Genomic DNA, 27,446 nt, shown 5'->3' on the forward strand with positions numbered 1-27,446 from the left:
AGAATTTACAATCTCAGGGTTGAGTCGGTTTCATCTTGTGTTTTCTCAGGTCCGAGCCGGTAGAACTCGGTACATGCTGACAAACTGACCATGTGGACCACTTGTACCTAGCGCCCTTTCCCTCTACTGAGGTAATACCATGCGCTTTTACCCCAGGAGATCCCACGAACACGGCTCCCTTGATGACTCCTCCCTAGTCCACTGGTCCACGAATTCAGTGGAGGAATTCGCCAGGCAAGACCAATGCGGGTACTCAATTTACCCTGTACTGGAATAGGTGCTCCACAGGACGGGCTCCTACGTGGACTTTTCCCCCTGTGTGTATTTTCTGCGGTATGGTCCCCTTGCGAGCGGACCCGCGTCTCCCTTGGGCAGTCCTTACGGACCACGGACGATTTTATGGGGCGCTGGGGAAGGGTACGTGCAGCCTGGCACAGTCTGTCATTTTGGCACGCAAACTACCTGCCGCACCTGTGTCAGCGGCACACGTACACGGTTCAGCGCATGGCGTGATTTAAATTGGACCCCTAGTGTCACTTCTTCAACACAACGTCAAAGTGAGCAACAGACGGGGAACGTCTAGGTTACTGTTGTAACCTCCGTTCCATGATGGAGGGAACGAGATGTTGTGTCCTCCCGGCCATGTCGCTGAACCGAACCACTGTTGCTGCCGAACCTCATCATCGGCTCCTCAGACAAATTCTGAATGAAACAGATGAATTTCTCTCCCTTTATACCCGTATGTCCGGGGGCAGGACATGCAAATTCTGTCTGCCAATTTCTCATTGGCCTTTTCTCAAAGTTCAGAGATGCAAAAGACTCTCAAGTGAGACCCCTAGTGTCGCTTCTTCGACACAACGTCTCGGTGCTTCCATCAGGGAACGGAGGTTACAACAGTAACCTAGATGATTTACCTTTGACTGGTAGAATATTGCTATCATAGGCTGAAGGGTTGTCAAGATTAGCTTATACAGCAATGGTTTTAGATGCTCCAAAGTTAATTATTAGGCAAGTTAATAAGAAAATGTATAATTTTATTTGGAAGAATAGGCCACATTACTTAAATAGAGGTATATTAGGTAATCTATTTCATCAAGGTGGTTTAAATGCAATTGACTTTGAAGTTTCTAATACTCTTTTTAAAATGAAATGGATTCAGAATTGTATCAAATCTAATAAAAATGCGTAGTATTACATCCCAAATTTAGTTTTTAACAAAATTGGTGGTATTAAGTTTCTCCTCAGTTGCAATATTGATATTAATATAATCCCCATTAAACTGTTTGACAGACAAGCTGCTATCCTGGTTGCTGGTGTAGGCCTACAAACATAATTTCTCTCCCCACAAATGTTTGATTTGGAATAATAAAGCTATTAAATATAAGAATGAAACACTTTTTTTTAATATCGGTTCAGAAATAATATTTTATTGGTGACGCAGTTGCTTCACCATGATGGTCACTTACTTTCATACGAAGAATTTCTAGATAGATTCAAACTTCCAATATCTGCAAAGGATTACGCAGTCATTTTGATGCCATACCTTCTGGACTCCTTCAATTGTTGCATGTTGCTGATATTGTTGATTTGAATGTAACTATTCACCTTAACTTAAAATGAGATAGTATAAGTATTGTTGATAAAAAATGCAACAATAATTTCCTTAGTCAGATCTGTCGGCCTTTTAGGGTACCCCAGCTAAAAGTTTCTGGAATTCACACTCCTGGACATTGAGTGGGAGGAGGCTTTTATGGTTTCCTGGAGATACTGTGTCATCAATAAGATTCAAGAGATTTCTTTAATTAAAATATTCATTGTATTTATTCAGTAAATCGGGTTATAAAAAGATATATAAGTATAAAATATACTGATTTGAAATGTGTGTTTTGTAATTTGAATGAATAAAGTATTTTATATGTATTTGCTCTAAATTGTTCTGGTGTGATTTTAACGTCTTTTAAGGAGATTTCTGGATCTGATATTACTTTGGAGGACAAAAATATATATTTTTTTTTACAATAAGCATTTAGAAAATAAAATTTGTTTTGTTCTTAATTTGTTTATTATTTTAGGGAAATATCACATTCATAAATGTTGTTAGTTAAAAAGTACACCTAGTTTTGTACAATTTAAGTTTGAGCTTTGTCATTATCTTAAAGCATTGTAGGGTGAAAAGAACACTAAAGCAAAAAAGACTATAGACTGTTGTAAAGCCTTGAAATATTATCCTTTTTAAGGATTTTTGGATTTATTTTGTAATTAGAGATATGTTTTTGATTTTAATACCCCTGTTCTTAAATTTTTTGTTATTTTGTTGTTTATTGTATTTATTTATTTGTAATATTTTGTGTTCATATTATTGTTATTTTTACTGATTGTCTTGCAATTATTGTTTTTGTCATTTTGTATTTGATTATTGTGTGATTTTGATACCAAATAAATTAACTGCAGCAGTCATTTTTCCTCCGGTCCGTCAGGTGTCACTATGTGAGTAAATGTGTGTGTTAAAAGTGAAGAACTGCAGACAGTTCACTGGACTGATTTAGGAAACGTGTCCTTATGACTGAGCACGCATATCAATGAGAAACACATCGAGCTGACACACACCGCACTATTCTCTCTAAAAACACACTTAGCTCACACTCACAACAGCACTTCTCTCTCTAAAGATCACTATTTACACACGCTGAATCATGGCTGATGTGGAGCAGAGTGCAGCGGTGCCGGACGGGTCCAGTAATGCTTCGGATCCGGTGAACGGGACCGCGGGCCGGTTTGCGTCCAGCGCCGAGGGCACCGCGCTTGCGTACGGTAGCCTGCTGTTTATGGCACTGCTGCCCATCTTCTTCGGAGCTCTCAAATCCGTGGGCTGCTCCAAGACTAAGGTACATTCATATAACAAACGTAATCGATGTGAATTTATTTAGCTACAGTCAATAGACCGTATGAATTCGAATATACACAAGTGGAGAAAATAAATTATATTAGCATCAACATTAAGACTTACACAATACGTGTAAAGTCTGACATGCTACATCTTAGCTAAGTGGCAGAGAATATTGTTGGCTGTGGATGGATTTGACATTGATTGAATAATTGATCGATGTGACGGTTAAAACGGGCCAACATCAACGAGTGTCACTTTCTTAGGCCTGTCGCTTTTCGTAGTGCCAGCTGCTACTAAATACATGATGATTTAACTGTTAAACATTCACTATCAAAGCTTTCAAACCTGTGATAAGACTAATGAAAATTATAATTTTGAATATCTTTCCAAAAATGTCAGGCTTAATCATGGAGGGTATTATTAAAGTGTGTTGTGCTGAATTTGTAGTTACGATTCTTTAACAAAATGTATTTTGAAAAGTGCTTGTGTATTGAGACCTAGTAGCTCTGGATGATTTAATAAACTCACTACAAAAAGTAAATATTTATTTTGTAAAAAAAAAAAAAAATTAACACCAGAGATGAAACATCATGTCACTAAAGGGCCTCCAACACACCTACAATTTTCCCAGAATAAGTCAGAGCTCCATGAGCAACTTACAAAGTAATATTTTCACACTAATGCAGGACATGCTCATAATTCAATAATTGTGTTAATTAATATAATAACTTGCTATGTTTATCCGTTTGTGAGAAATGTGCAATGCATTTATCGTTTTTGTTGAGTATAATCACAGTTGTAGATCCCATGAAAGAATTATACAGAAATGTTCAGCCTTGTATAGGTTTTAGTATAATGTAAGACACCAACATGAGTAACTGCTGTGAATATGAATTGAACTAAGCCACTGTTCCATCACACTACTGTATCAGATGAAGTATTAAAATAAGAGCAGCTTACAGAATACCCATGTTTTTAAGTATATGTTCTAAATCCAAACTTTATTTAGATGGGTGGAGATTTATCTCCGTTTGTATCACAGTTTTGAATTTAAGTGAAAAAATAAAACTAGTAGCAGGCAGCCATTTGTCATGTTTCACAGAATGAAAATTAAAACATTTCTCTTTATGTTTTGTCAGAATGCTTCAGATATGCCCGAGACCATCACAAGCAGAGATGCTGCACGCTTCCCCATCATTGCCAGCTGCACTCTCTTTGGCCTATATCTTTTTTTCAAGGTGACACATCTCTCTTTACATCCCTTCTGTTGCAGAGTTTTGCAGTAATTTGTTCAGGAGTCACTTGCTGTAAAAGTTGCATCTTTCCTGTAAACAAATTGACATTTGAATTGTAAAGTCTAAGTTTCAAAATGTGGTCTAATAACAAACACATTCTTTATAGTTTGGCTTGTATTCAATGCATTATAAGGTCAATCATGGAAATATAAGTTCAAGAAATATATTTGCAACATAATTTGTGTGAGAAGGTTATTGTGATATATATATATTTTTTTTTAATGGTGGCCTGGGGGCATTGTTTCCCACTCCTCGGGTAAAATGCCCCCGGGGGGGTTATTGTGATATTGTGTAGTTAAAGAGAGCAATAGTTATATGGCACAATTTGTCAACTTATACAAATATTTTGAGACTGGTAGATGCTTTTTTTTTTCTTTTTTTTTTTTTTTTTTTTTGGGAGTAACAAATTAAGATAAAGTTTATTCAAGTAACCACTTCAGCCATTTTATGTTAATTTCAATCACATTTGACAATACTCTTAAACAGAAACTAATTGTGCACTGCAGGGCATTATTCCTCAACAAACATATAGCCCTGTCTTAACTGGTAATCTCCATTTTACAGTCCAACATTAATTTTATGTTGGAGAGATTTTATGTTGGACTGCTAAACTCAAGGTTGCACAATGTTTTGATATTCCTCCTGAAAGTGACATTTGTTTAATTGAATTTGTTGTTGGATTGCTAAATGTAGATTGCAATTTCCTTTTACTCAAATTGAACAAGTTTTTCAAAAGACTTTGAAAGACTATCACTCTGAAGACTATCACTCCAAAATAAAATTAAAGTAATCTACAGTTAGCAAACCAACAACAAAATAAATGAAACAAATGTAAAATTCAAGTCCCTTTCAGGAGGAATATCAAAACATTGTGCAACCTGGAGTTTAGCTGTCCAACATAAAATCATTTTACAGTAAAGTTAGAGCAATTTGAGTAACACTTAAATGTTTTTGTAACATGAATAACTAAAACTATTGCATTCTGCATTAAATCTCAGTGGGGCAAGGAATATCATTGAAACGATTTACGCCATATTCTCACTCATACATGGCCATTAAAGTAAACAGAAATATAAAACAGCCAATAACAAAATTAGATGACGTATGGTGTAAAGTTGCATTAGCAGCAGTGGAGAAATTACTTTTGGCGCAAGTCTCTCTAGACGGCGTGCACATCAGTGCGCTTGTAGTGGTTCATCTTCACACACGCTAAAAAGAGCTGCTCTTGTGACGTCAGCGGTGCGGTTCCAAGAGATGCTTTGAGTTCAACTGAATGAAACATCATGCAGGGAAAGACAAGGCTGAATCCAGCTTCTTAACTGATTTTTATTCAGTAAAGGGGCCTCGGACACTACACAACTCTATAACTGGCGAGTGAAATGTTAAAATGTACTTGCCAGTGGCTAATAATAGAGTCACATGTGTTTTGGTCACATAGTGCGAAATGTACTCGTATATGCGAGTGATTTACTCACAATGAAGAGGGCTGAAAAATCTATTTTAAGGAACTACTACTTACAGAAACACGTGTTGTAATACTATGTCATGTTTGGCTGGAGACTTACGCTGCGGCCGTCTTGACAAGCGCTCCGGATGCTTTCGCTTTAACTGTTCGTTCATGGTGGTTGTACGGCTGTGATAAGCCATTTCCAATTTGCATATCTTACACAGCACCACATAGTTGGGTCTCTGGCTAAAATACTCACACACTTTAGGTCACTGTGGGCGAGTTTTTTTTTTTTTTGTTGCATCTTGTTCTTCGGGAATTCACGCTTAAACCGGGTGCTGTCATTTTTATTATTCCGTTGTGACGCACCGACTCATGTTATGCAAATCGGCGTATTTCTGTTATCAATGACGTCGACTACATCGATGAATCGTCCCAGCCCTACTTTAGACCCTGCTACAGGGGAGCTTTTTACCCCTTAATACTATCATTTCACTTGGACAGTTATTGCATTTTGTTTTATAAATATAATCACCTTGAACAAGTGTTGTCAAAAATACCGGTACCGCTGTACCAAGTCGGTACTCAAATTATTTACAATACCAGAATTTCTGAAGGTACCAGAGGCGGGAACTTTCGAACGCTCACAACAAGCAAAAGATTGCGGCAAGCAAAGCTGCTGTGGAGTCGCAACTGAATCATGTCGAAATGAAAAGTGGAAAAAGCCAGGTTTGGAAATTCTTTGCATTTGAGGCTGATGAAAAGGGAAACATCATAGATCAGCAAAAACCTGTTTGTAAACGCTGCTTTCACAATTGTCTGACAAAAGGAGGAAACACATCAAACTTAATAAAGACAGACACCCGGATTTATTCAAGCAAATAAAGCAGGTGAGTTTAAAAGCATATTATCATTTGCATTAGGGCTGAAACGTTTAGTCGACATCGTCGAAAATACAAAATTGACGAGAAAAATGTTCGTTGTCAAATAGTCGTTTGATCTCATTTAACGTAACATGAAATCACATTAAACTGTAACGATATCGCGTGAGAGCAGCTGTCTGCTGGAAGAAGAATTACACAGATCAGTCCAGATGCACTCTAAACTTTCACAATTTATTTTATGTAGATCCCAAAGTATTAGGGAATGATTAAAAAAAATAAAAAATTCAGAAGCATGTACCATTGTGGAATAAGCGGAGGCGGAGCTCTTTAAAGGAAACATCCCGGCGTTACATCTTAAATGCAGTAAAATGTCTTTATTAAAGTTCAAATAATACAGCAGCAGGTCATGTTAATAACTATAAACTCAGAAACTGGCATTTCTCTGTGTGGTCGGTGCCTCTTCTATGAGTTGCGCGAATGTCCCGATCTAAGGGGGAGAGATTGAAACCGCACCAGCTGAGTATGGCAAACCGTTTTAACTTTTATTCATTTCCAGGATATGAATTCTTGATATCAACAATTCAATTTTCACTAGTTAAAATGATAGTTATTGATATCAGGAATTCGATATCTGCTAGTAACAATGGCCATCTTTGATATCAGAAATTACATTTCCACTAGTAACAATGCTAATTCTAGATATCAAGAATTGTATTTCAACTAGTAAAAACTATAATTCTTGATATCTGTAATTGTATTTTCACTAATGAAATGTCACCATAGGCTGCAATTCAAAATCAATTGTTGATACCAAGAATTGATTTCTTGTTGAAATTCCAATTTCACATATCAGAAATACAATTTGTACTAGTAAAAACCTTTATTTTTGATATCAAGAATTCAATTGTCACTAGTTGAAATGTCTATTCTTGATATCAACAACTGAATTGCTACTAGTAACAATGTTCATTTTTTATATCAATAATTCAATTTTCACTAGTGACAATGTTCATTTCTGATATCATGAATGTGATTGTTACTAGTAAGAAAGCCGTTTTAGATATCTGAAATTATATTGATATCAGAAATACATTTTCAGATATCAAAAATTTACATTTTTACTAGTAGCAGTTCAATTGTTGATATCTAGAATAGACATTTTTACTAGTAACCACGCAATTCTTGATATCAAGAATTCACAGTTTTACTAGTAAAAATGTAATTATTGATATCAAAAATTATAAGAAATACAAAGCTGATATGTGTATTCTGAATTATAACTAGTAAGAAATCAATTCTTGATATCAACAATTGATTTTGAATTTCAGCCTATGGTGACATTTCATTAGTGAAAATACAATTACAGATAACAATTGTATCTGTATTATAGTTTTTACTAGTTGAAATACAATTCTTATTGTATCCGTAGGTGAAAATGGGGGTGCTACAGAGACTGTCTTACACACCCATTTTAAATGGGGTGCTTCAAAGCCCCCATACCCCCCCACCCCACATGCACATGTGTGAAATTTTGCCTTTGCTTTCTTGTGTGTGCAATTTTAAGCATGCCAAGTGCCTCAACACTCAAATATAGGAAGGAATGATAACAGTGAATGTGTTGCCATGGCAACATTTAAGATATCAAATATTTCTTTAAAATTTTACATCAACAGTGTCTTAACATTATTCTAATGTATTTTGAAGCAATTCATGTAAACACGCTATTTCAAAGTCTGTTAAGTGCTATACTTCATATTGGCAGTGGTGGCGCTATGACTGTGACCCACAATAGCCGCATCAATGTGATCAGCCCCCATTACCAAACTCAAAGCAGAATTTTCATCAAAATCACACAATACACACAGAAGATATGTTTGTTAAAGCGTTTCCCATTTTCGCCATACATGTATTGCTTCACCATGGCGACGCCATTCAAAATATAAAAACATTTATTCACAATTTAGTATCTAAAATGTTTTGGCTTGATGTTGCACACATTTTGTGCCAGTCACATGAATCTCCTACGAGGACTATTTAAAAGTTCAGAGCCTCAACTTTCCAAAAATCCAAAATGGCCAACTTCCTGTTGGGCAGAGCTAATTATTATTATGAAAGTTGTTCAACTTGATGAGAACTATATACGTACCAATTTTAGTGACAGTAGGTGAAAATGGGGGTACTACAGAGCCCCCAAACGACTCAGATGTGGTTGCAAAATTTCTGTCAAGTACCCCAAAAGTACAGAAAACCTTGAAAAGTAGACTTATTGTAGTAATCCTTGAAAAACAATTGGGCTTGCGTCCTAATTAGGTGAAATTACCTCAATCAACATTACACACGATGAACTCATGTAACAAGAAAATGTTGCAGTCCATAGTACCAAACAGGTGTTTAGGAAAATCTTGTGGTAGTTTTTGTTGCTTCTTTTTCCTTGAGACGTAGCATGTGTGGAAGCCCATGCTATTCTCCATGGTATTCACCACAACTCGCCACACGCCCCACCTAGAGCGAGAACCATGCATTATAGTGACCACGCCAGGTGAAACTGATCCTCTCGTGGATGTGTCTAGGAGATCTGGTGGGAGCAAAGATTGAAAGTTCAAAACATTTTAAGTATTGAACTGTTTCTCTCATTCCCATCGAATCTGATGACTTTCATTTTATGGACCTACAGAGCTGAAATGTAAAAAAAAAATATATATATATATATATATATATATATATTTTATTATCTGCAGAAGTCATACACATCTGGTGTTCAGTTTTCAGGAATTCTCAATTGGATTTAAGAATAACAGGATGACCACAATTGTAACAGATTTTAAGAAAAGCTACAAAACTCAGATTTTGTTTACACCATAAGATTTTCATACGTATTTGCTGTAGGCTTTGTATAAAATATATTTTTCCATCAAAACAATGTTTTCCTTTTCACTTGTAGATTTTCTCTCAGGAGTACATAAACTTACTGTTATCCATGTATTTCTTCGTGCTGGGAATATTAGCACTGTCACACACAATGAGGTAGGAAACACTCCTTTACATGGAGCTTTTGTGATACTAGAGCACACGTAGCATTGTTTTGTGTAATACTGTAATATGAAAGTGATTTACACTCACTGTTCTGGTATTGCTCTTCTAGTCCCTTCATGTGCAGGGTTTTCCCTGCCAACCTGCCGAATAAACAGTACCAGCTGCTGTTCACACAGGGATCAGGAGAGAACAAAGAGGGTGAGTGAAACCGCTTGGCCATTTACAAACACATTCCTTTATTTAGCTGTGAAGTGTAGTCTAAAAACTCTAAACCTGTTCACTCCCATAGAGATTGTCAACTATGAGTTTGACACTAAAGATCTGATCTGTTTGGTTATCAGCAGTGTGGTGGGGGTCTGGTACATCCTCAAGAAGGTCTGTCCTTATTTACATCTTAATGGAACAGCCCTGATCTTATTGTGAATTTTCTGTCTCTTGAACCATTTCCTATCTAGGTCATATAGAGAAAATAGTCATTAAACCTGTACGGTTAAACCTCAACTGTACATTAAACCACCTTATTTTATTAGAGTACAATTATAATGCTTTGAAATTTTACAGCTTGCTTGAAACTTATGCATAAAATATTGACAACGTTTATTTGCCTGGCAGCATTGGGTAGCCAATAACCTTTTTGGTCTGGCTTTTGCCTTGAATGGAGTTGAGCTGCTCCACCTGAATAATGTGAGCACTGGCTGCATTCTACTGGGTGGTCTGTTCGTTTATGATGTGTTCTGGGTGAGTTTATCGAGGCACGTCATTATACACATGCACTGATAATATGAGATTTGTACTATACATGCTTGACATTCTCTGCAACTCTAGTCTAGTCTATGGAGCACAAAAACTCAAACCCTTTTTGCTTCTAGGTGTTTGGCACCAACGTTATGGTGACTGTTGCCAAGTCCTTTGAAGCCCCAATTAAGTGTGAGTATCCCATTCAATCATAATCATCCATCCATATTGTCAGGGAATTTCTTCTCTAAATCTCAGGAACATGAGGATTTTGAATACCATATTAAGCCAAGCGTACACTACAGGTCTTGCAGTCGGCCCTCTGTCTTGTTTTTCGTTGTGCTTGTGTGCAAATTACAGGAACAACCACTTGACCATTTGTCCCCGACTGAGGCCATGTATACATTGATATGATCATTTTGGGTGATCATTTCTTTTCAGGAGATAATTTCTTATTTCAGGAGTACATTAAGCAGTCTTTATGTCTGTATTACGAGTATTACTACGTGTGTGCACACATTAAGAGACTGTTCGTTGTGAGATCTAAGACTTGTCACCAAATCAAAACGTCAAAGGATACGAGCTTGAGTCATATAGTATCCAATATACGTTAGCTGTTCTGAAGACTGTGCTCTAATGGATCAAGATATGTTTTTACTGGGATCAGTTGGAACTGTTTTTTAATTGTGGAATTGCATCCCTGAGAGCTCCGTCACCATTAAATCTTCCTTGATTTCAGTGGCAGGTGTTTTTTGATTGATTTTCCAAGAACAGAAACTGAGGCTGCAGTGGACACAGGCTCACCATAACTGGACATTTAAGGAATGAAAAACTTAAAGTGCAAAAAATTAGAAGCCAAGAAAGCAAGCGTTTAAAACCGGCTCATAGTTTCTCTTAATTATTTGCAAATATGACGTTTAGAGCAGAATTCTTTTTTTTTTTTATGCAATACCTGTAACTGAGCTTCTAGTGTGCATGCTGCTCATATTTGTGTTCATGCATTTCCCTTTAAATCCGCACATGATCGGCAAAAATTATGTAGTGTAATTTTATTTTCTAATTATTTCTTGTCTTCTGCTTCCTACTACCTTGCCCTACTCTTTGGTTTTGGTTCATAGCAGTCTCACAGTGCTCTGAGTTACCGTAGCCTTTCTGTCAGCTCGAACCAGTCTGGCCATTCTCCGTTGGCCTCTCTCATCAACAAGGTGTTTCAGTCTGCAGAACTGACACTCGCTGGGTGTTTTTTGTGTTTGGCCTCATTCCAAGTAAACTCTAGAGACTGTTGTGTGTGAAAATCAAAGGTGCATTCAGAAAGCATTTTTTTCACATTTTGTTATGTTGCAGACTTCTGCTAAAATGCTATGTAGTAAAATGCAATTTTTTCACATCAAAATACACTTTACCCCATAATGTCAAAGATTTTTCACAACTAGATCTGAAATATCACATTGACATATGTATTTAGACCCTTTGCTATGACTCTGAAATTTAGCTCTGCATCCCATTTCTCTGTATCATCTTTGAGATGTTTCTACACTTTGATTGGAGTCCACCTGTGGCAAATTCAATTGATTGGACATGATTTGGAAAGGCACACACCTGTCAATATAAGATCTTGCAGCTGAAAATGCATATCAGAGCAAAAACCTAGCCTTGAGGTCAAAGGAACTGCCTGCAGAGCTCAGAGACGGGGTTGATTTGAGGTGCAGATCTGGGGAAGGCTACAAAAAAAAATCTTGGCTGTATTGAAGGTTCCCAAGAGCGCCATGGCCTCCATAATTCTTAAATAGAAGAAGTTTGGAACAACCAGGACACTTCTTAGAGCTGGCCGCCTAGCCAAACTTAAGAAAGGGAGAAGGGCCTTGGTAAGAGAGATGACCAACTCTGGTTGAGCTCCAGAGATCATGTGTGGAGATTGGATAAACTTCAGAAGGACAACATCACTGGAACAATCTGGGCTTTATGGCAGAGTGGCCAGATGGAAGCCTCTCCTCAGTGCAAGACACACAAAAAAGCACCTAAAAGACACACTCAGACTATGAGAAAAAAATTCTCAAAGATTAAACCGTTTGGCCTCAGTTCCAAGCGTCATGTCTGGCGGAAACCAAGCACCACTCATCACCTGTGCTATTCCATCCCAGTGGTGAAACGTGGTGGTGGTAGCATCATGCTGTGGGTATGTTTTTCCATGGCAGGGACTGGTCAAGGCTGAAGGAAAGCTGAACACAGCAAAATACAGACATATCCTTCATGAAAACCTGGTCCAGAGCGCTCAGGACTTCCGACTAAGCTGAAGGTTCACCTTCCAACAGGACATTGACTCTTAAACACACAGCCAAGACAATGCACTAGTGGCTTAGGGACAACTCTGAATGTCCTTGAGTGGCCCAGACTTAAACTAATCAAACATCTCTGAAGAGACCTGAAAATGGCTGTCCACTGACTGTTCCCATCCAACCTGATGGATATATATACATCGATCAGCCACAACAATAAAACCACCTGCCTAATACGGTGTAGGTCTCCCTTGTGCTGCCACAACAGTGCCAACCCGCATCTCAAAATAGCTATTCTTCTCACGACAGTTGTACTGAGCGGTTATGAGTTACCGTAGACTTTGTCCATTCAAACCAGTCTGGCCGTTCTCTGTTGATTTCTCTGATTTCTCCCATCGACAATGCATTTCCATACACAGAACTGCCACTCACTGGACGTTTTTGCTTTGTCACCATGCAGAGTAAATTCTAGAGACTTTTTTGCATGAAAGTTCCAGGAGATCAGCACTTACTACTGGTGTGACGAGATCTCGTGACATTACAACGTAACTATATTTCTCGTCGAGGTGAAAAGCTGTCTCGCGAGACAGCTTTTCAGCAGTTGTGTAAGCAGTTGTGTAACACAGATGATTGCTTTGCGCTCATATCACGTGCTATTTTTCCTTCCGCTCATCTTGACGCGCAGAAATGCTAAAATACACCAGCAGACAGACAGTGCTCACCCTTATAGTCACAGCGCTCGTTCAGAGAGGGAACAGTGCTTTCCTGAGGTAATGACTGAAAAACAGCATCTGGAGTTATTCACACCAAGTAATGAAATCCCTATGTATGACATGTATTATAATGGGCTTGTGTGACCATTTTTACAGGCTTATTATTATTATTATTATTATTATTATTATTATTATTATATCCTTTATTTAACCAGGAAGGTCCCATTTCTTCTTCCAGGGAGTCCTGGTCAAGACGGCAGCACATATTGTTTCGCAATTAAAGTTTAAAAGATATATATTCCAAATATACAAAGAAAAAAAAAGAAATATAAAAGATATATACAATCAGATCAATAAAAACAATTACAATTTTCCTTTAAAACAGTTTGTAAAAGATCTTTAAAAGTGCTCAAAGGGGGAAGTATATTTAAATTGATCACATTTTGCAATTCATTCCATGCCTAAGGAGCATAAAATAAAAAATCTTTTTTACCAAATTCAGAATGTACTCTTGGGACTGTCAGCTTAATTTGAGTTGAAGATCTTGTGCAGTAGCTATTTGTACAATAGATTAGAAACATAAGGGGGTAATTTGCCTAAAAGTGCCTTGGCAATAAATACAAACATGTGCAATTTTCTCCTGTGATAAAAGGATGACCAAGCTAAGGATTCATACAAAATACAATGATGAGTACGTGACTGTGCACCACAACCAAAGCATAGTGCAGCGTGATAAACAGTCCAGTTTCTTAAGGATGCAGCTGAATGCATGTATAATAGATCACCATAGTCCATTACAGTTAGAAAAGTACTCCCTACTATTTTCTTTCTAGCCCCATAAGTGAAGCATTTTTTTAATCGATAAAAGAATCCCAATTTTGGCCTTAGCTTTTTCAACAAGTTATCAATATGTACATAGAAAGCTAATCTTTCATCAAGCCATATACCTAAATATTTATAAGAACTACCTCTTTCTATTGATGTACCTTCTAAAGTCGATATCGGCAGATCTGCTATTTTGGAGCGAACACAACTAAAAATCATATTTCGTATTTTTTGTATTTAAAACCAGTTTCAAATGTAATAATGAATGCTGCATTATTTGAAACGCACTCTGCAATCGCTGCAAGGCTTGATTTAAGGAGGGAGCCACTGTATAGATAATTGTATCAGCATACAAATGAGTTTTAGCTAGATTTATTCCAAGACATAGATCATGAATAAAAGGGGAGCTAAAACAGATCCTTGTGGAACACCATTGTTAACATTAAGAATAGATGAGCTATAATTTTCAAATGAGATGCTTTGGGTTCGTTCAAAAAGGTCATTTTCAAACCATTTTAGAGCGACTTCACTAAGACCTATATGCCGGAGTCTCTGTAATAATAAATTATGATCTACAGAATCAAATGCTTTTGAAAGATCAATAAATAATGCTGCACAAGACTGTTTACTATCTAAGGAAATAATAATATAATTTGTGACTAACATAGCTGCTGTAATAGTACTATGGCCTGATCTAAAGCCTGACTGATAGTCATTAAGTATATCATTATAAGATAAGAATTGTTTTAATTGATCATTTACCAAATATTCAAATACTTAAGCTAAGACAGGCAGTTTGGAGATAGGACTATAATTATTTGGATCAGAAGGATCTTCACCCTTTAATAAAGGGACAACCATTGCCGATTTCCACATTCTAGGTATAACGTTAGAAGTTAAACTTAAATTAAATATAGATGCTTATTTAAACTCAAAGGTGTTAAAACATTGATAATGATCTTTTAATCCTCGTTACTAAATGATACCATCATGAAAATTACCTAATGGATTTAATGTAGTAATATTGTATTAACCATGACTAGTACCCATTGTCACTACAATATAAATGTTCAATATAAATATTGTAGTGACCATAGTTTTAATTATTTATTTTGGCAGTAACCAAGGTTTTCATACAATTAACCATGGTTTTACTACAGCATTACTGTAGTTTTCTACATGACTTACTAACTGATTTTTAAAAGGAAAACAAAGCAGCCTAACCATTTTCTGCTCAAGCCTATAAATATATAAAAAATGTATGTAATAATTGAAGTTACTAATTTTATCTAAAGAATTTGTAAAAATACTCTCTTAACCCTCTGGGGTCTGAGGGTGTTTTGGGCACTGGAGAAGTTTTGACATGCCTTGACATTTGTGCTTTTTCAGTTGCTTAAAAACATATTAATGGCTAATGTCTGATAATACTGTATTCCGCACAAACTGGGCTACAATAATATGTGAGCAACACGTGTGTACATGTTTGTTTTTTTGTTTTTTTTGAGAAAATGTTTGTGTGGTTTTTGGAAAAAAAAATAAAATTAAGTCACTGAAATAAGGCCATATAACACATACTAAACATTTGTCCAAAAGCCTTTTGAGAACTGGATCTTGTAGCCTAGAGTTTTTGCTACAAAATGATGTGAAAACCATCCTGATCACTCATTCATACAAAACAATATAGTCATTTAACTTTTGAAAGACACTTCGTGTTGAAAGCTGATATGCGAGAGGGCGTGAACTATCATGAATATTGAGGTAATTCACAGGAATATTTAGGTAATTCACACCTGAGGACACAAAAGACCCCTCCCCTGGGCCTATCAATGAGGAATGTGACAAAGAGAATGAATGTGAGGAGACTTAATAATCCAAATCAAGTTTTAAGTTAAAAGAAGTAATTTCACTATATATTTTCTTTACGTAAAGACTTTACTTAATTTTACACTACCATTTAAAAGTTTTAGAAGAAGTCTCTTCTGCTCACCAAGACTGGATTTATTTGATCCAAAATACAGAAACAACATTGATATTCTGAACTCTTTTTACAATTTAAAAGAACAGTTTTCTATTTGAATATATTTTAAAATGCAATTTGTGATCAAAGCTGAATTTTCAGCATCATTACTGCAGTGTTCAGTGCCACATGATCCTTCAGAAATCATTATAATATGCTGATTTTCTAATATGGGCATATTTAAAGTGCATTTTACTCATTTAACCTGAACACATATTTGCAAGCACAAGCTTTGTTGATGATAATGAGGCAGCATAAACACTAGATCAATATATATTTTAAACATTCATATCATATTACATATCATATTTATATCATACAGCATACAATTTAAATATCTGCTTTAGCCAAAACAACATTTAAATGTAACTAAAACTTGCTTATTAGGACATGTTTCAAATGTCACTACTCTGAATCCTGTCTGGAAACAGTCCCACTAATAAAATATGTACATGTTTATATACACAGTGAGGAAAATAAGTATTTGAACACCCTGCTAAGTTCTCCCACTTAGAAATCATGGAGGGGTCTGAAATTGTCATCGTAGGTGCATGTCCACTGTGAGAGACATAATCTAAAAAAAAAAATCCAGAAATCACAATGTATGATTTTTTAGCTATTTATTTGTATGATACAGCTGCAAATAAGTATTTGAACACCTGAGAAAATCAATTTTAATATTTGGTACAGTCGCCTTTGTTTGCAATTACAGAGGTCAAACGTTTCCTGTAGTTTTTCACCAGGTTTGCACACACTGCAGGAGGGATTTTGGCCCACTACTCCACACAGATCTTCTCTAGATCAGTCAGGTTTCTGGGCTGTCGCTGAGAAACATGGAGTTTGAGCTCCTTCCAAAGATTCTCTATTGGGTTTAGGTCTGGAGACTGGCTAGGCCACGCCTGAACCTTAATATGCTTCTTACAGAGCCACTCCTTGGTTATCCTGGCTGTGTGCTTCGGGTCATTGTCATGTTGGAAGACCCAGCCTCGACCCATCTTCAATGCTCTAACTGAGGGAAGGAGGTTGTTCCCCAAAATCTCGCAATACATGGCCCCGGTCATCCTCTCCTTAATACAGTGCAGTCGCCCTGTCCCATGTGCAGAAAAACACCCCCAAAGCATGATGCTACCACCCCCATGCTTCACAGTAGGGATGGTGTTCTTGGGATGGTACTCATCCTCCAAACACGGTTAGTGGAATTATGACCAAAAAGTTCTATTTTGGTCTCATCTGACCACATGACTTTCTCCCATGACTCCTCTGGATCATCCAAATGGTCATTGGAAAACTTAAGACGGGCCTTGACATGTGCTGGTTTAAGCAGGGGAATCTTCCGTGCCATGCATGATTTCAAACCATGACGTCTTAGTGTATTACCAACAGTAACCTTGGAAACGGTGGTCCCAGCTCTTTTCAGGTCATTGACCAGCTCCTCCCGTGTAGTTCTGGGCTAATTTCTCACCTTTCTTAGGATCATTGAGACCCCACGAGGTGAGATCTTGCATGGAGCCCCAGTCCGAGGGAGATTGACAGTCATGTTTAGCTTCTTCCATTTTCTAATGATTGCTCCAACAGTGGACCTTTTTTCACCAAGCTGCTTGGCAATTTCCCGTAGCCCTTTCCAGCCTTGTGGAGGTGTACAATTTTGTCTCTAGTGTCTTTGGACAGCTCTTTGGTCTTGGCCATGTTAGTAGTTGGATTCTTACTGATTGTATGGGGTGGACAGGTGTCTTTATGCAGCTAACGACCTCAAACCGGTGCATCTAATTTAGGATAATAAATGGAGTGGAGGTGGACATTTTAAAGGCAGACTAACAGGTCTTTGAGGGTCAGAATTCTAGCTGATAGACAGGTGTTCAAATACTTATTTGCAGCTGTATCATACAAATAAATAGTTAAAAAATCAAAGATTGTGATTTCTGGATTTTTTTTTTAGATTATGTCTCTCACAGTGGACATGCACCTACGATGACAATTTCAGACCCCTCCATGATTTCCAAGTGGGAGAACTTGCAAAATAGCAGGGTGTTCAAATACTTATTTTCCTCACTGTAATAGCATGTCAACTAATGAAAACTAAATGACTTACTCGTCTGAAATTGTATCCTCGGCTGGATCAAGTGTCTCTTTAAAATACAAACATTAATCGGAGTCCCGCACTTCTTCTGAGGAAAATATTAACTCTTCCTTCCTATCGCATGTGTATCACTACAAACGCGCAGTAAAATAAATTAATTGTTTACATCAAACCTTTGAACACTGTCGGGGGCGTGTACCATTTCCCTTCGTATGAATGGAATACCCCTCTGCTGGTGGGTGTGATCACATTACCTATAATGAGCTTAAGCCTGTAAAAAATGTACAGCGCTTTTTTTCATACAGATTACATTGCAGGAGAATATTTGTTTTAAATGTTGAATTGTTTTATTTAAAAGTAGAAATCTTAAGCTTTCTTTAGACATATGTTTCATGTTTGTGTGATAAGTATTCGCAGAGTTTCAGTTCATTTTTGTGACATGTTTCAGATATATGCTCGTGATCACAGAGACTGCTGAAAGCTCACACTTCTTATTTTCTTTATTTTACAAAAGCACAAGATTTTGTTATTGTGAGTGTACACAAATACAAGTAGACCCTTTTATAGTCTCTAATGATGTCTTACACTTATCTGTATACCCAAAAATGACAGAGTATTTTAAGTTGTTTCTGCTGTAATGACGAAAATATCCAGCAGGACGCACCGGCGCGTCCGTTGACCCCAGAGGGTTAAAAGTACTTGGTATTGGATTGAAAAGAAAATAGTGGTATCGCCCATCCCCAAGTTGAATAAAAGACCAGTCTTGTATATATAGTGTTAAAATATCGTCTCGTGAGCTAAGTGTATCGTCACACCCCTAGCACTTACAGAAATACTGTACCACCTGGCACTAATAATCATCCATGTGATTATCTAAATAATCAGTGTAGTGCATAAAATCATGCAGATACAGGTCAGGAGCTTCAGTTAATGTTCACGTCAATCATCAGAAAGGGGGAAAAAAATTGATCTCAGTGATTTGGACCATGGCATGAATGTTGGTGCCAGATCATCTGGTTTGAGTATTTCTGTAACTGCTGATCTTCTGGGATTTTCACACACAACAGTCTATAGAATTTACTCAACGGTGCCAAAAACAAAAAACATCCAGTGAGCGGCTGTTCTGCGGATTGAAACACCTGCACGATTAATCAAAATAACATAAAAATGGCATGTTGGTCATATGTGATTATTACCCTTAATGACCCCACAAAGGCCATACTTCATAACTAACACTAAAACTGATAACAATTGCTCAAATTATTTTGATGTGGATTTTGTAGTTGCTGCATTTTCAGACAATGGTTTCTCTGAATTTCAGCATACGAGACAAACTCGTCTGTCACTTGACTGATCATAAGAGACCCGTTTCAGTCAGAACTCAATTTTGCATTTACTTTTGCATTTACTTTTGTAGGGCAGTATAATTGCATTTTTCAAACAGAATGAATTGTCATCATTTAATATTATATAATTACTTCCATAAGCAGTTCCCATCTGTGGCTCAGATTTTTCTTTGCTTTAATGCTGTAATTGTAATTATTCTGAAAGCGTATTGCTTTATTTTATTTTTTAGTAATGAAGTACCAAGAACAAGGTTGTCAGGGCCCACTTCAATCTTATGATTATATACAATGTTTATCCATTAATTTATTTCATTATATTTAATAAGTGTCAAATATAGAGATATTAGGCCTTATGATCTTAACAATTATGCCGTATTACCTCATTTAAAGACATAAATTAGTAGTCTGATTACCCTAGCATTGCTGGCCTGCAATGTATGATTAGAAATAATGTTTCTTTTTTCTTTCTGATCATCAACTGACTGTTAATAACACAAAGGATTTTAAAAGAGACATGAAATTAAAATGGGTGCCTGTGACTTGTCTTTGGATAAAGTACACAGAACGAAGCAAAAGGAAACTTTTACTTGTATGATGGATATGACTTGCTTGTACAAATATTTATTACATGATCTCCATTTCAAATCTACAAGTTCTCGAGTGTTGCAACACTTTTACCATCCAACAGGCATGTTTCTGGTCTGTAGCATGCTTTAAAATGGAGTATGCTGTGAAAACAGTCTGGGGAAAAGTTCCATCAAGGTAAAAATACAACATTGTTAAATACAATGTCAGTGCCTTTTCACGACTGAACTAAAGTGACGGAGACTGCGCGATCACGGCAGATCAGGACCCACTGCTGCCAAATAAGGTCAATTTCCTTCAGTGCGCACACTAAGACACAACACACTGTAAAAGACTAGGCTGAATCCTGCTTCTTAATCACCAGATATTTATTCAGTAAAAGGATTGTGGCGCTCAAGTTCATCTTCGTCACTACACAGCTCGAGCTCTGGGGATTAAAATCGGAATATTTACTCACCAGTGGCTACTAAAATAAATGTTTTAATCACTGTATCTACAGTATCTCAAAGTGAGTACACCCCTCACATTTTAGTAAATATTTGATTATCTTTTCATGTGACAACACTGAAGAAATGACACTTTGCTACAATGTAAAGTAGTGAGTGTACAGCTTGTATAACAGTGTAAATTTGCTGTCCCCTTAAAATAACTCAACACACAACCAGGATGTCATCGGCATACTGCAAGGGGCATGTGTCAAGTGGCAGTTTCACATCCTGTAATGTACAGTGCACAACAGCTTAGAAGACTGGTGAACCTCTGTGCCCTTGTGGCAATCCTGTCCATGTATATTGTTGGCCCCCGTAGGTAAATGCGAACAATGGCTGGGTCACAGGTGAAACGGGTACACTGAAAAAGGCAGAACATAAATCAATTGTATTAAAATGACCATGTGTTGATGGTATTAAATTAATAATTATTTAACTTGTTTACGGTCTGATAATTTTATTAGAAATTCTGTAATGTGTCTGAACATCTGTGTGTTAGCCCATTTAAAATCTAGTGTTCATTTAAACATTATCTTACCGTCTTACCCTTTTTCTTGTGATCATGCAAAGTGTGCATGCTAGAGTGGTGGTGGTGGTGGTGGTGGTGGTGGTGTAGTGGGCTAAAGCTCATAACTATTAATCAGAAGGTCGCTGGTTCAATCCCCACAGCCACCACCATTGTGTATCCTGACATCGTAGAGATACAAGAAATGTCACTGGAATCGTTCTATAACAATGTTTAATAGATATCTCACAGACAAGCAGATAAATTATCAAAACATCTTACCTGTCTGGAGATACCCCACTTTCTGATGCCAGGACTTTTAGAAAAATATGATTTGGATGCTGTATTCTGCCGTCCTAACAGTCATTCTTCGATCAGGAGATGAATTCACCGGTGGGAAGAAATACACAGACACAGAATGTCACAAGCAGTTCTTTGATTTATTAAAAGCAAGCAAGCATCTAGTTATATAGTTCTTGTCATACAAGGCTGGTTACACACACCCCCACCTTTCTTAATCCTCCATATATGGGGTTGTTTCCTCTCACTTACAGAAGTACATGCTTGTCAAGTACATTTTTTGCTCAAGACATACAAAGCCGATAAGCAAGCATCAGCATAAAAGGTCACATTGTTCCATCTAAGGCCTATTTCTCAGTCACATAATGCAAAATTTGGTCCCATATGCTTGTCTACCTTAATGACTGTAAAATGTTTTCAGTATGAACTGTCAATTCTCTATGTATTTGTATACACAGTAACAAATAAGAGTATTTTTAAAGTTCTGTTGGTTTATTACATGATGAATTTTCAAGTCAAAACCACTTTTAAATTCAATGCATATAAAAATGATATCATTATTTACTTGCCTATAGGGTACTTTTCATTGAACAGAGTTCCCATGGTTGGGGAAAACCTGGAAATTGGAAGATTTCTAGTTATGCTTGGCCCTAAAACACTATCATTAGAAGTTGCTCTTTTGTCAGTTCAATCACTATACAATTGTTTACAAATCCCCATCCAATAATCCTAAACAACTGGTAATTTGTTTGTTAGGTCACCTTTCACTCTTATTTCCATTCTAGTGGTTTTCCCACAAGATTTATTGGAGAGAGGTTTGGATGCCAGTAACTTTGCCATGCTGGGACTGGGAGACATTGTCATTCCAGGTAGTTTTGCAAAGATATTTTAACTTTCTAGGACACATTGATCTGTTTGGTTTTGACAGCAGCCTGAGGCCAAGCGAAAGAAAAATGGAAATCTTATAATGATTGTCTGTTCTGCCCAGTCATTTTGCTGTAAACAGCGTCTTCATCATTCAAAGTAAATACTCAATCATGAATCCACTCTTTCTATTCTGCCAGGAATCTTCATCGCTCTGCTCCTGCGCTTTGATGTCAGGTAAAGATCTTTAGTTTCTTCGGTCTGACTCCTAATTGTTTTGTGGCATATTCTGATTATTTGTGTGCCCCCAAGTTTAAAGAAGAACACAAGAACATATTTCTACACCAGTTTCCTAGCGTACATCTTCGGTCTGGGTCTTACCATATTCGTCATGCACACCTTCAAACATGCTCAGGTGAGAAAACATGAAAATGAAGTGTACTTTGCTACAAAGCCTTGATTTCTACTAAGAAATGAACATGCATGAAATGAAAGCTAGTATTAAATGGTTGTGTTTTGCTGCCCAGCCTGCTTTGCTCTATCTGGTCCCTGCGTGTGTTGGGTTTCCAGTGCTGGTGGCACTTTTTAAAGGAGAACTGACCGAGATGTTCAGGTAAAGTGCTTTCTTTCTCTCATATTTCAGTGTTCAAATCACTTAGGTAGGGCCCTGTGCGTTTAGGGTACCTTAAGAAATAGCCTGATAATGTTAATAAATGTCTCTTTACACATTCATTCACATACCCGTATTTCTAGTGCTCACTTTCTCTAGCCCAGGTGCTGTCATCGGGTGTTATAAAGACACTACACGACTATACAGCAGTAGTGCAACACTGTTACTGTATCTACAGTGCAACCAGTGTAGTCCGATTCCCTAACAAAGGACCAATGACAGGGCTCCAGTCTGCATTTAAATGGTCTCATTTTGTAACTTGCATGGCAAACTCTTTGATTATGTGCTTAATTTTTTTTGTTGCATTTGAGACGCCTCAAAATTTGAGACACCTCAACTGCTCCAAAGCGGAACCAAACTGCACTAGCCTCTTCTCGGAGCAATTAAGCCTAGTGCACACTACACGACTCAAGCTTGTCTGCTTGGTTTGAGTTGGCGACTGGTCTGCATAGAGGTCTCAGATCGCACGACCAATGGCCTTTTAGTGTGCGCACTTCTGAGACTTGCCCAGACTAATTGCAGATGCTACGACGGAGCTAATATCTGCTTGAAATCTGGCTGAGTCATCAGGTCTGTACATTGTCCCTTCGAGCAAGAAATCAGCAATGAAGTACAGAGAGAGATGACCGTAAAAGTTGCATATACGGATCATGATGAGATGATCATCCAAAACGCTCCAATTCTGCAGACTTTGACTTCTGAGATGGTATCCATTAAGGCTGCACAATTGATTGAATTAAGAATCAAATAGGGCTGGGCGATATGGGGGAAAAAATGATTAAAGATCTTGATTTTATCAAATTTATGGATGATTCATGATTAGATTTTTTTTTTTTTAAATGTACTCAAACGTGATTCAGATAGCATGTTCTTTATTAGAATGCAAGGCAACCTGGTTAGAGAAATCCAAGTTATTTTCATAAGGGGGAGGTTGGCAATAGTGTAAATATAAAGTAAATTAAAATCTGATATCCATTTGTTCAAAATAAAATAAGAAAACTGCAAAATATTTCTTAGCCAATGTAGGTATTAATTTGATCTACCTCAAGTCTATCTATAAAGTTATCAATATTATCTAGATTCTAGAAAGTACTCATTGTATATCAAACAATTTGTGTGTATAATCATAAACCCCAGCAGATAGAGATGTGCCCTCTAGTGGTTCACGCTGAGCAGCGTAGCAATATGAAATAATTTATCATTACAATTCAACTCGCAAAGTTTGTCAAAATGATCGCCTCCCAGATGTTAGCTATACAATGGATGCAGTTGACTTAACATGTTAGATCAAAGCAATAATTAGGGATCTATCTACATCATCCTGGTAAAAGGAGCGGTGGATGTTTGATTCTCCCATATATAGCCTATCCGATAAGAAGCTCCCATAACTTGGAAGAGTCACGTAAAGCCGCGGGGTCCTGATGGCATTCTGGGCCACATCGTCAGAGCATACGTGAACCAACTGGCTGTTGTTTTTATGGATATTTTCAACCTTTCCTCTCCTTGTCTGTGGTCCCTACATGCTTTAAAACGTCCACCATTGTGCCTGTACAAAAGCAATCCATAATCACTTGTTTAAATGACTGGCTTAATGGTAAATGTTTCATTACAACACGTATCACAATGCATAATAACAGTTTAAATTAATGCACAGATAAAAAAAAAGGATATTCAATGTAGGGATGCCGCAATGAGTTTTTGACTGTTAGATTACCATCTGAGAAAGTGTTTGAGGCACTACAGTCTAGGGCTTAACCTAGGGTTATGCGCATCCCAAGCTCAGTTATGTGCTTAAGTGTAAACGGAGTGCTTCAAAAGTGTGTTAATGTAAGATTATTGTGGGTGCGCATGTCGCGCACCCACAATAATCCTTTTTTGTGGGTGCGTTCGTGGCATTAAAGTTGTTGTTTTTGTTTTTTCTTCACCAGTTTATTAAAGCAATCCGTTGTTCTGTCAGACACCCCAACATAAAGAATGGGCAACAGACTCTAAATACTGTCCACAACCCCTTACAAATAAACCTTTGGACTATAAATAATAATGGGAACATAGATTACAGCAGACAATTTAAAGTCCGATCTTGACTAAAATTGGCATTTTATTGTTGAATGCGGTGAATTTGTACAGAAGCAAAGCTTTAAATGAGGATGATTTAAGATGCAACTTTTCCAATTTACTTGTTGATAGTAACTACCGACAAAGCACTGCATGCAGTCAGCACATTTAAATTTTACATAAATCTTTGATTCATCACTTTAAAATCTACACCACTAAAAATAGCCCATTTAAGTCACTTTTTTGATGGATAGGAGTCTGTTATATCGAATTCCTTATGTTTTGGAATTTGTGTGTCTAAGCTTCAGTTTCATGTGAATTGAAAGTTCATTAAAGCACCACGCAACTACAGTCCGTAACCATAGCAACATCTCCAGTACCCACACATGCACAAGAATTTTCTCATTTAAGCTTACAAAAACTCTTTTTGCCATGTGTAAATAAAGCATTTCACTCTTAACCATTGGTTGTAAATTTTTACGGTTAAATTAACCATGATATGTTTAATCGTGGTTAATAGTAAAACCTTAAAACAGAGTCATCCTAATTCATTGCATACTCTAAATATTTATACACCGTATCATATCAAACATTCAGAAAGAGCATTGGGATTAATGTTTCATAAAACATTTCCCTTATCAGAAAATTTACATTTTTACCTGCTCGTCTGAAATGCCTGTCTGCTTCCCTCACCATGAAAAACAACTGATCATTTCTATGGGCATCTTTAACATCTTCACTGATGCCACATATGGTTCATATGATGTATTTTATGTTTTTTAAATTAATTTGAAAGTTGTGTTTGGGTAACAGGCTGGCTTAAAGACTGAAATTGCATGTTGTCAGCCACTGACTGTCTTGGGTGTTTTATTCCTGCAGGGGGCGCTAGAGGCTTGAAAACCGAATCCTCCATTCATCCACATTTAAATCTAAGAATGCTTTATATCCATTTGGAAACATTTTACACTTTATAGTTATAAAAAAAAAAATAATTATCTATAAAAGCTTTTTTGTATTTGTTTTGTATTTTAATTTTTTTTTTTTTTCAGTTAACAATTTTTTATTGATTTGTAGATTTATATAACAAAGAAAATATAATATAATAAAAATAAACTTCTCTGGATACAACATGGGTTATATCTCCGTCTTCTGATTGGCATAGCCAACAGGTGGGTGTGACCAAGCCTATACAATCTAGAGGGGGTCCAATAGAATCTATGTCAAATCTTGAACCGCATCTCTAGATACAGACATGAGATTTTTTAGAATCCTAGCCCGCACTCCTTCCTCGAATACCACGTTTATCTTTCTCCCATAATCTCTTGGTAGAATTTAAAGCTCCATCCCCCAGACTTTGATTTAGCAGGGAGTAATACGCTCATGCCTCATGACCTTTTCCAAAAGCAGTAATCACCTCTCCCATAGTATCTGCTGCTTTAGGGGGAGTGTGCTACTCCCAAAAATAGTACAGATCAGGTGCCACAGCTGTAAACGCCTAATAGAACTGAGATCTTGGAATCTCAAAATGTTGAATCAAATTTTCAAATTATCTCAACACTCCACTCTCATATAGATCACAGAGTTTAGTATCCCCCTCACAATCCAATCTGACCAGCAGAAAGGGGATTTATTAATACATAATTTGGTGTTCAGCCATTTGCTCGAGGCAACATTTAAATAAATGTCCAAATTAAACCCTCTGGACACTTTTGTCCATACCGTGTTCAAATGCAAGATATCGGGGTGTAACTTAACTTCTCAGATTAGTATGGTAGGCTTTGCAATGGTGAAATAGGGGCAAGAACTTCCTGTTCAATACAAAACCAGAGATGCGCTCTCAGGTGGAATCCAATTTGACCATTCCAAATGAAGTACCTCGCTATACTATCAAATTGCTTGAAATAAGAGAGGGAGACATCTACATGGAGAGACTGTAGCAGGTAGTTAAATTTTGGAATACAATTAATTCTAATAACATTAACCATCCCAGTCATAGATAAATGTAATAAAGCCCACCTGCCCACATTGCTCAAACCTTTTTATTAAGGGGCCAAAATGAACTAAATCAGACAAATTTGCTGGGAATAAAATGCCCAAATACTTAATGCCCTGTTTTGGCCATTGGAAGACATCTGGCTGAAACACCATTACTGGGCAGTACGCTGTCAGAGCCAAAGCTTCTGATTATACCAATTGAGTCTTTATCCTGAGCATTTACATTTTATGCATTTAGCAGATGCTTTTATCCAAAGCGACTTAGTGCGCTTATTACAGGGACAATCCCCCTGGAGCAACCTGGAGTTAAGTGCCTTGCTCAAGGACACAATGGTGGTGGCTGTGAGGATCGAACCAGCAACCTTCTGATTACCAGCTCAGTGCTTTAGCCCACTACGCCGCCACCACTCAGTTTAGAAAAGGAATTAATAATTCGGTGGAGGCAAGGC

At 37.2% G+C, this 27,446-nt stretch overlaps 1 protein-coding gene across 1 annotated transcript in view; it reads left to right on the forward strand.

Moving 5' to 3' along the window:
- Window positions 1-2,529: 2,529 nt before the first annotated feature.
- hm13 (histocompatibility (minor) 13) overlaps window positions 2,530-27,446 on the forward strand; it is a 45,858-nt gene continuing 20,941 nt past the window's right edge. Inside the window, exons 1-11 of the mRNA XM_052100790.1 lie at window positions 2,530-2,885; window positions 4,027-4,125; window positions 9,455-9,537; window positions 9,656-9,744; window positions 9,836-9,921; window positions 10,159-10,284; window positions 10,416-10,473; window positions 22,199-22,282; window positions 22,478-22,514; window positions 22,590-22,692; window positions 22,805-22,890. Of these exons, the coding sequence (XP_051956750.1) occupies window positions 2,694-2,885; window positions 4,027-4,125; window positions 9,455-9,537; window positions 9,656-9,744; window positions 9,836-9,921; window positions 10,159-10,284; window positions 10,416-10,473; window positions 22,199-22,282; window positions 22,478-22,514; window positions 22,590-22,692; window positions 22,805-22,890 (1,043 nt within the window). The 5' untranslated portion in view covers window positions 2,530-2,693. The remainder of the gene's footprint in view (window positions 2,886-4,026; window positions 4,126-9,454; window positions 9,538-9,655; window positions 9,745-9,835; window positions 9,922-10,158; window positions 10,285-10,415; window positions 10,474-22,198; window positions 22,283-22,477; window positions 22,515-22,589; window positions 22,693-22,804; window positions 22,891-27,446) is intronic.

Source organism: Xyrauchen texanus, chromosome 31, assembly GCF_025860055.1.
Source record: "Xyrauchen texanus isolate HMW12.3.18 chromosome 31, RBS_HiC_50CHRs, whole genome shotgun sequence".
Taxonomy (NCBI): Eukaryota; Metazoa; Chordata; class Actinopteri; order Cypriniformes; family Catostomidae; genus Xyrauchen; species Xyrauchen texanus.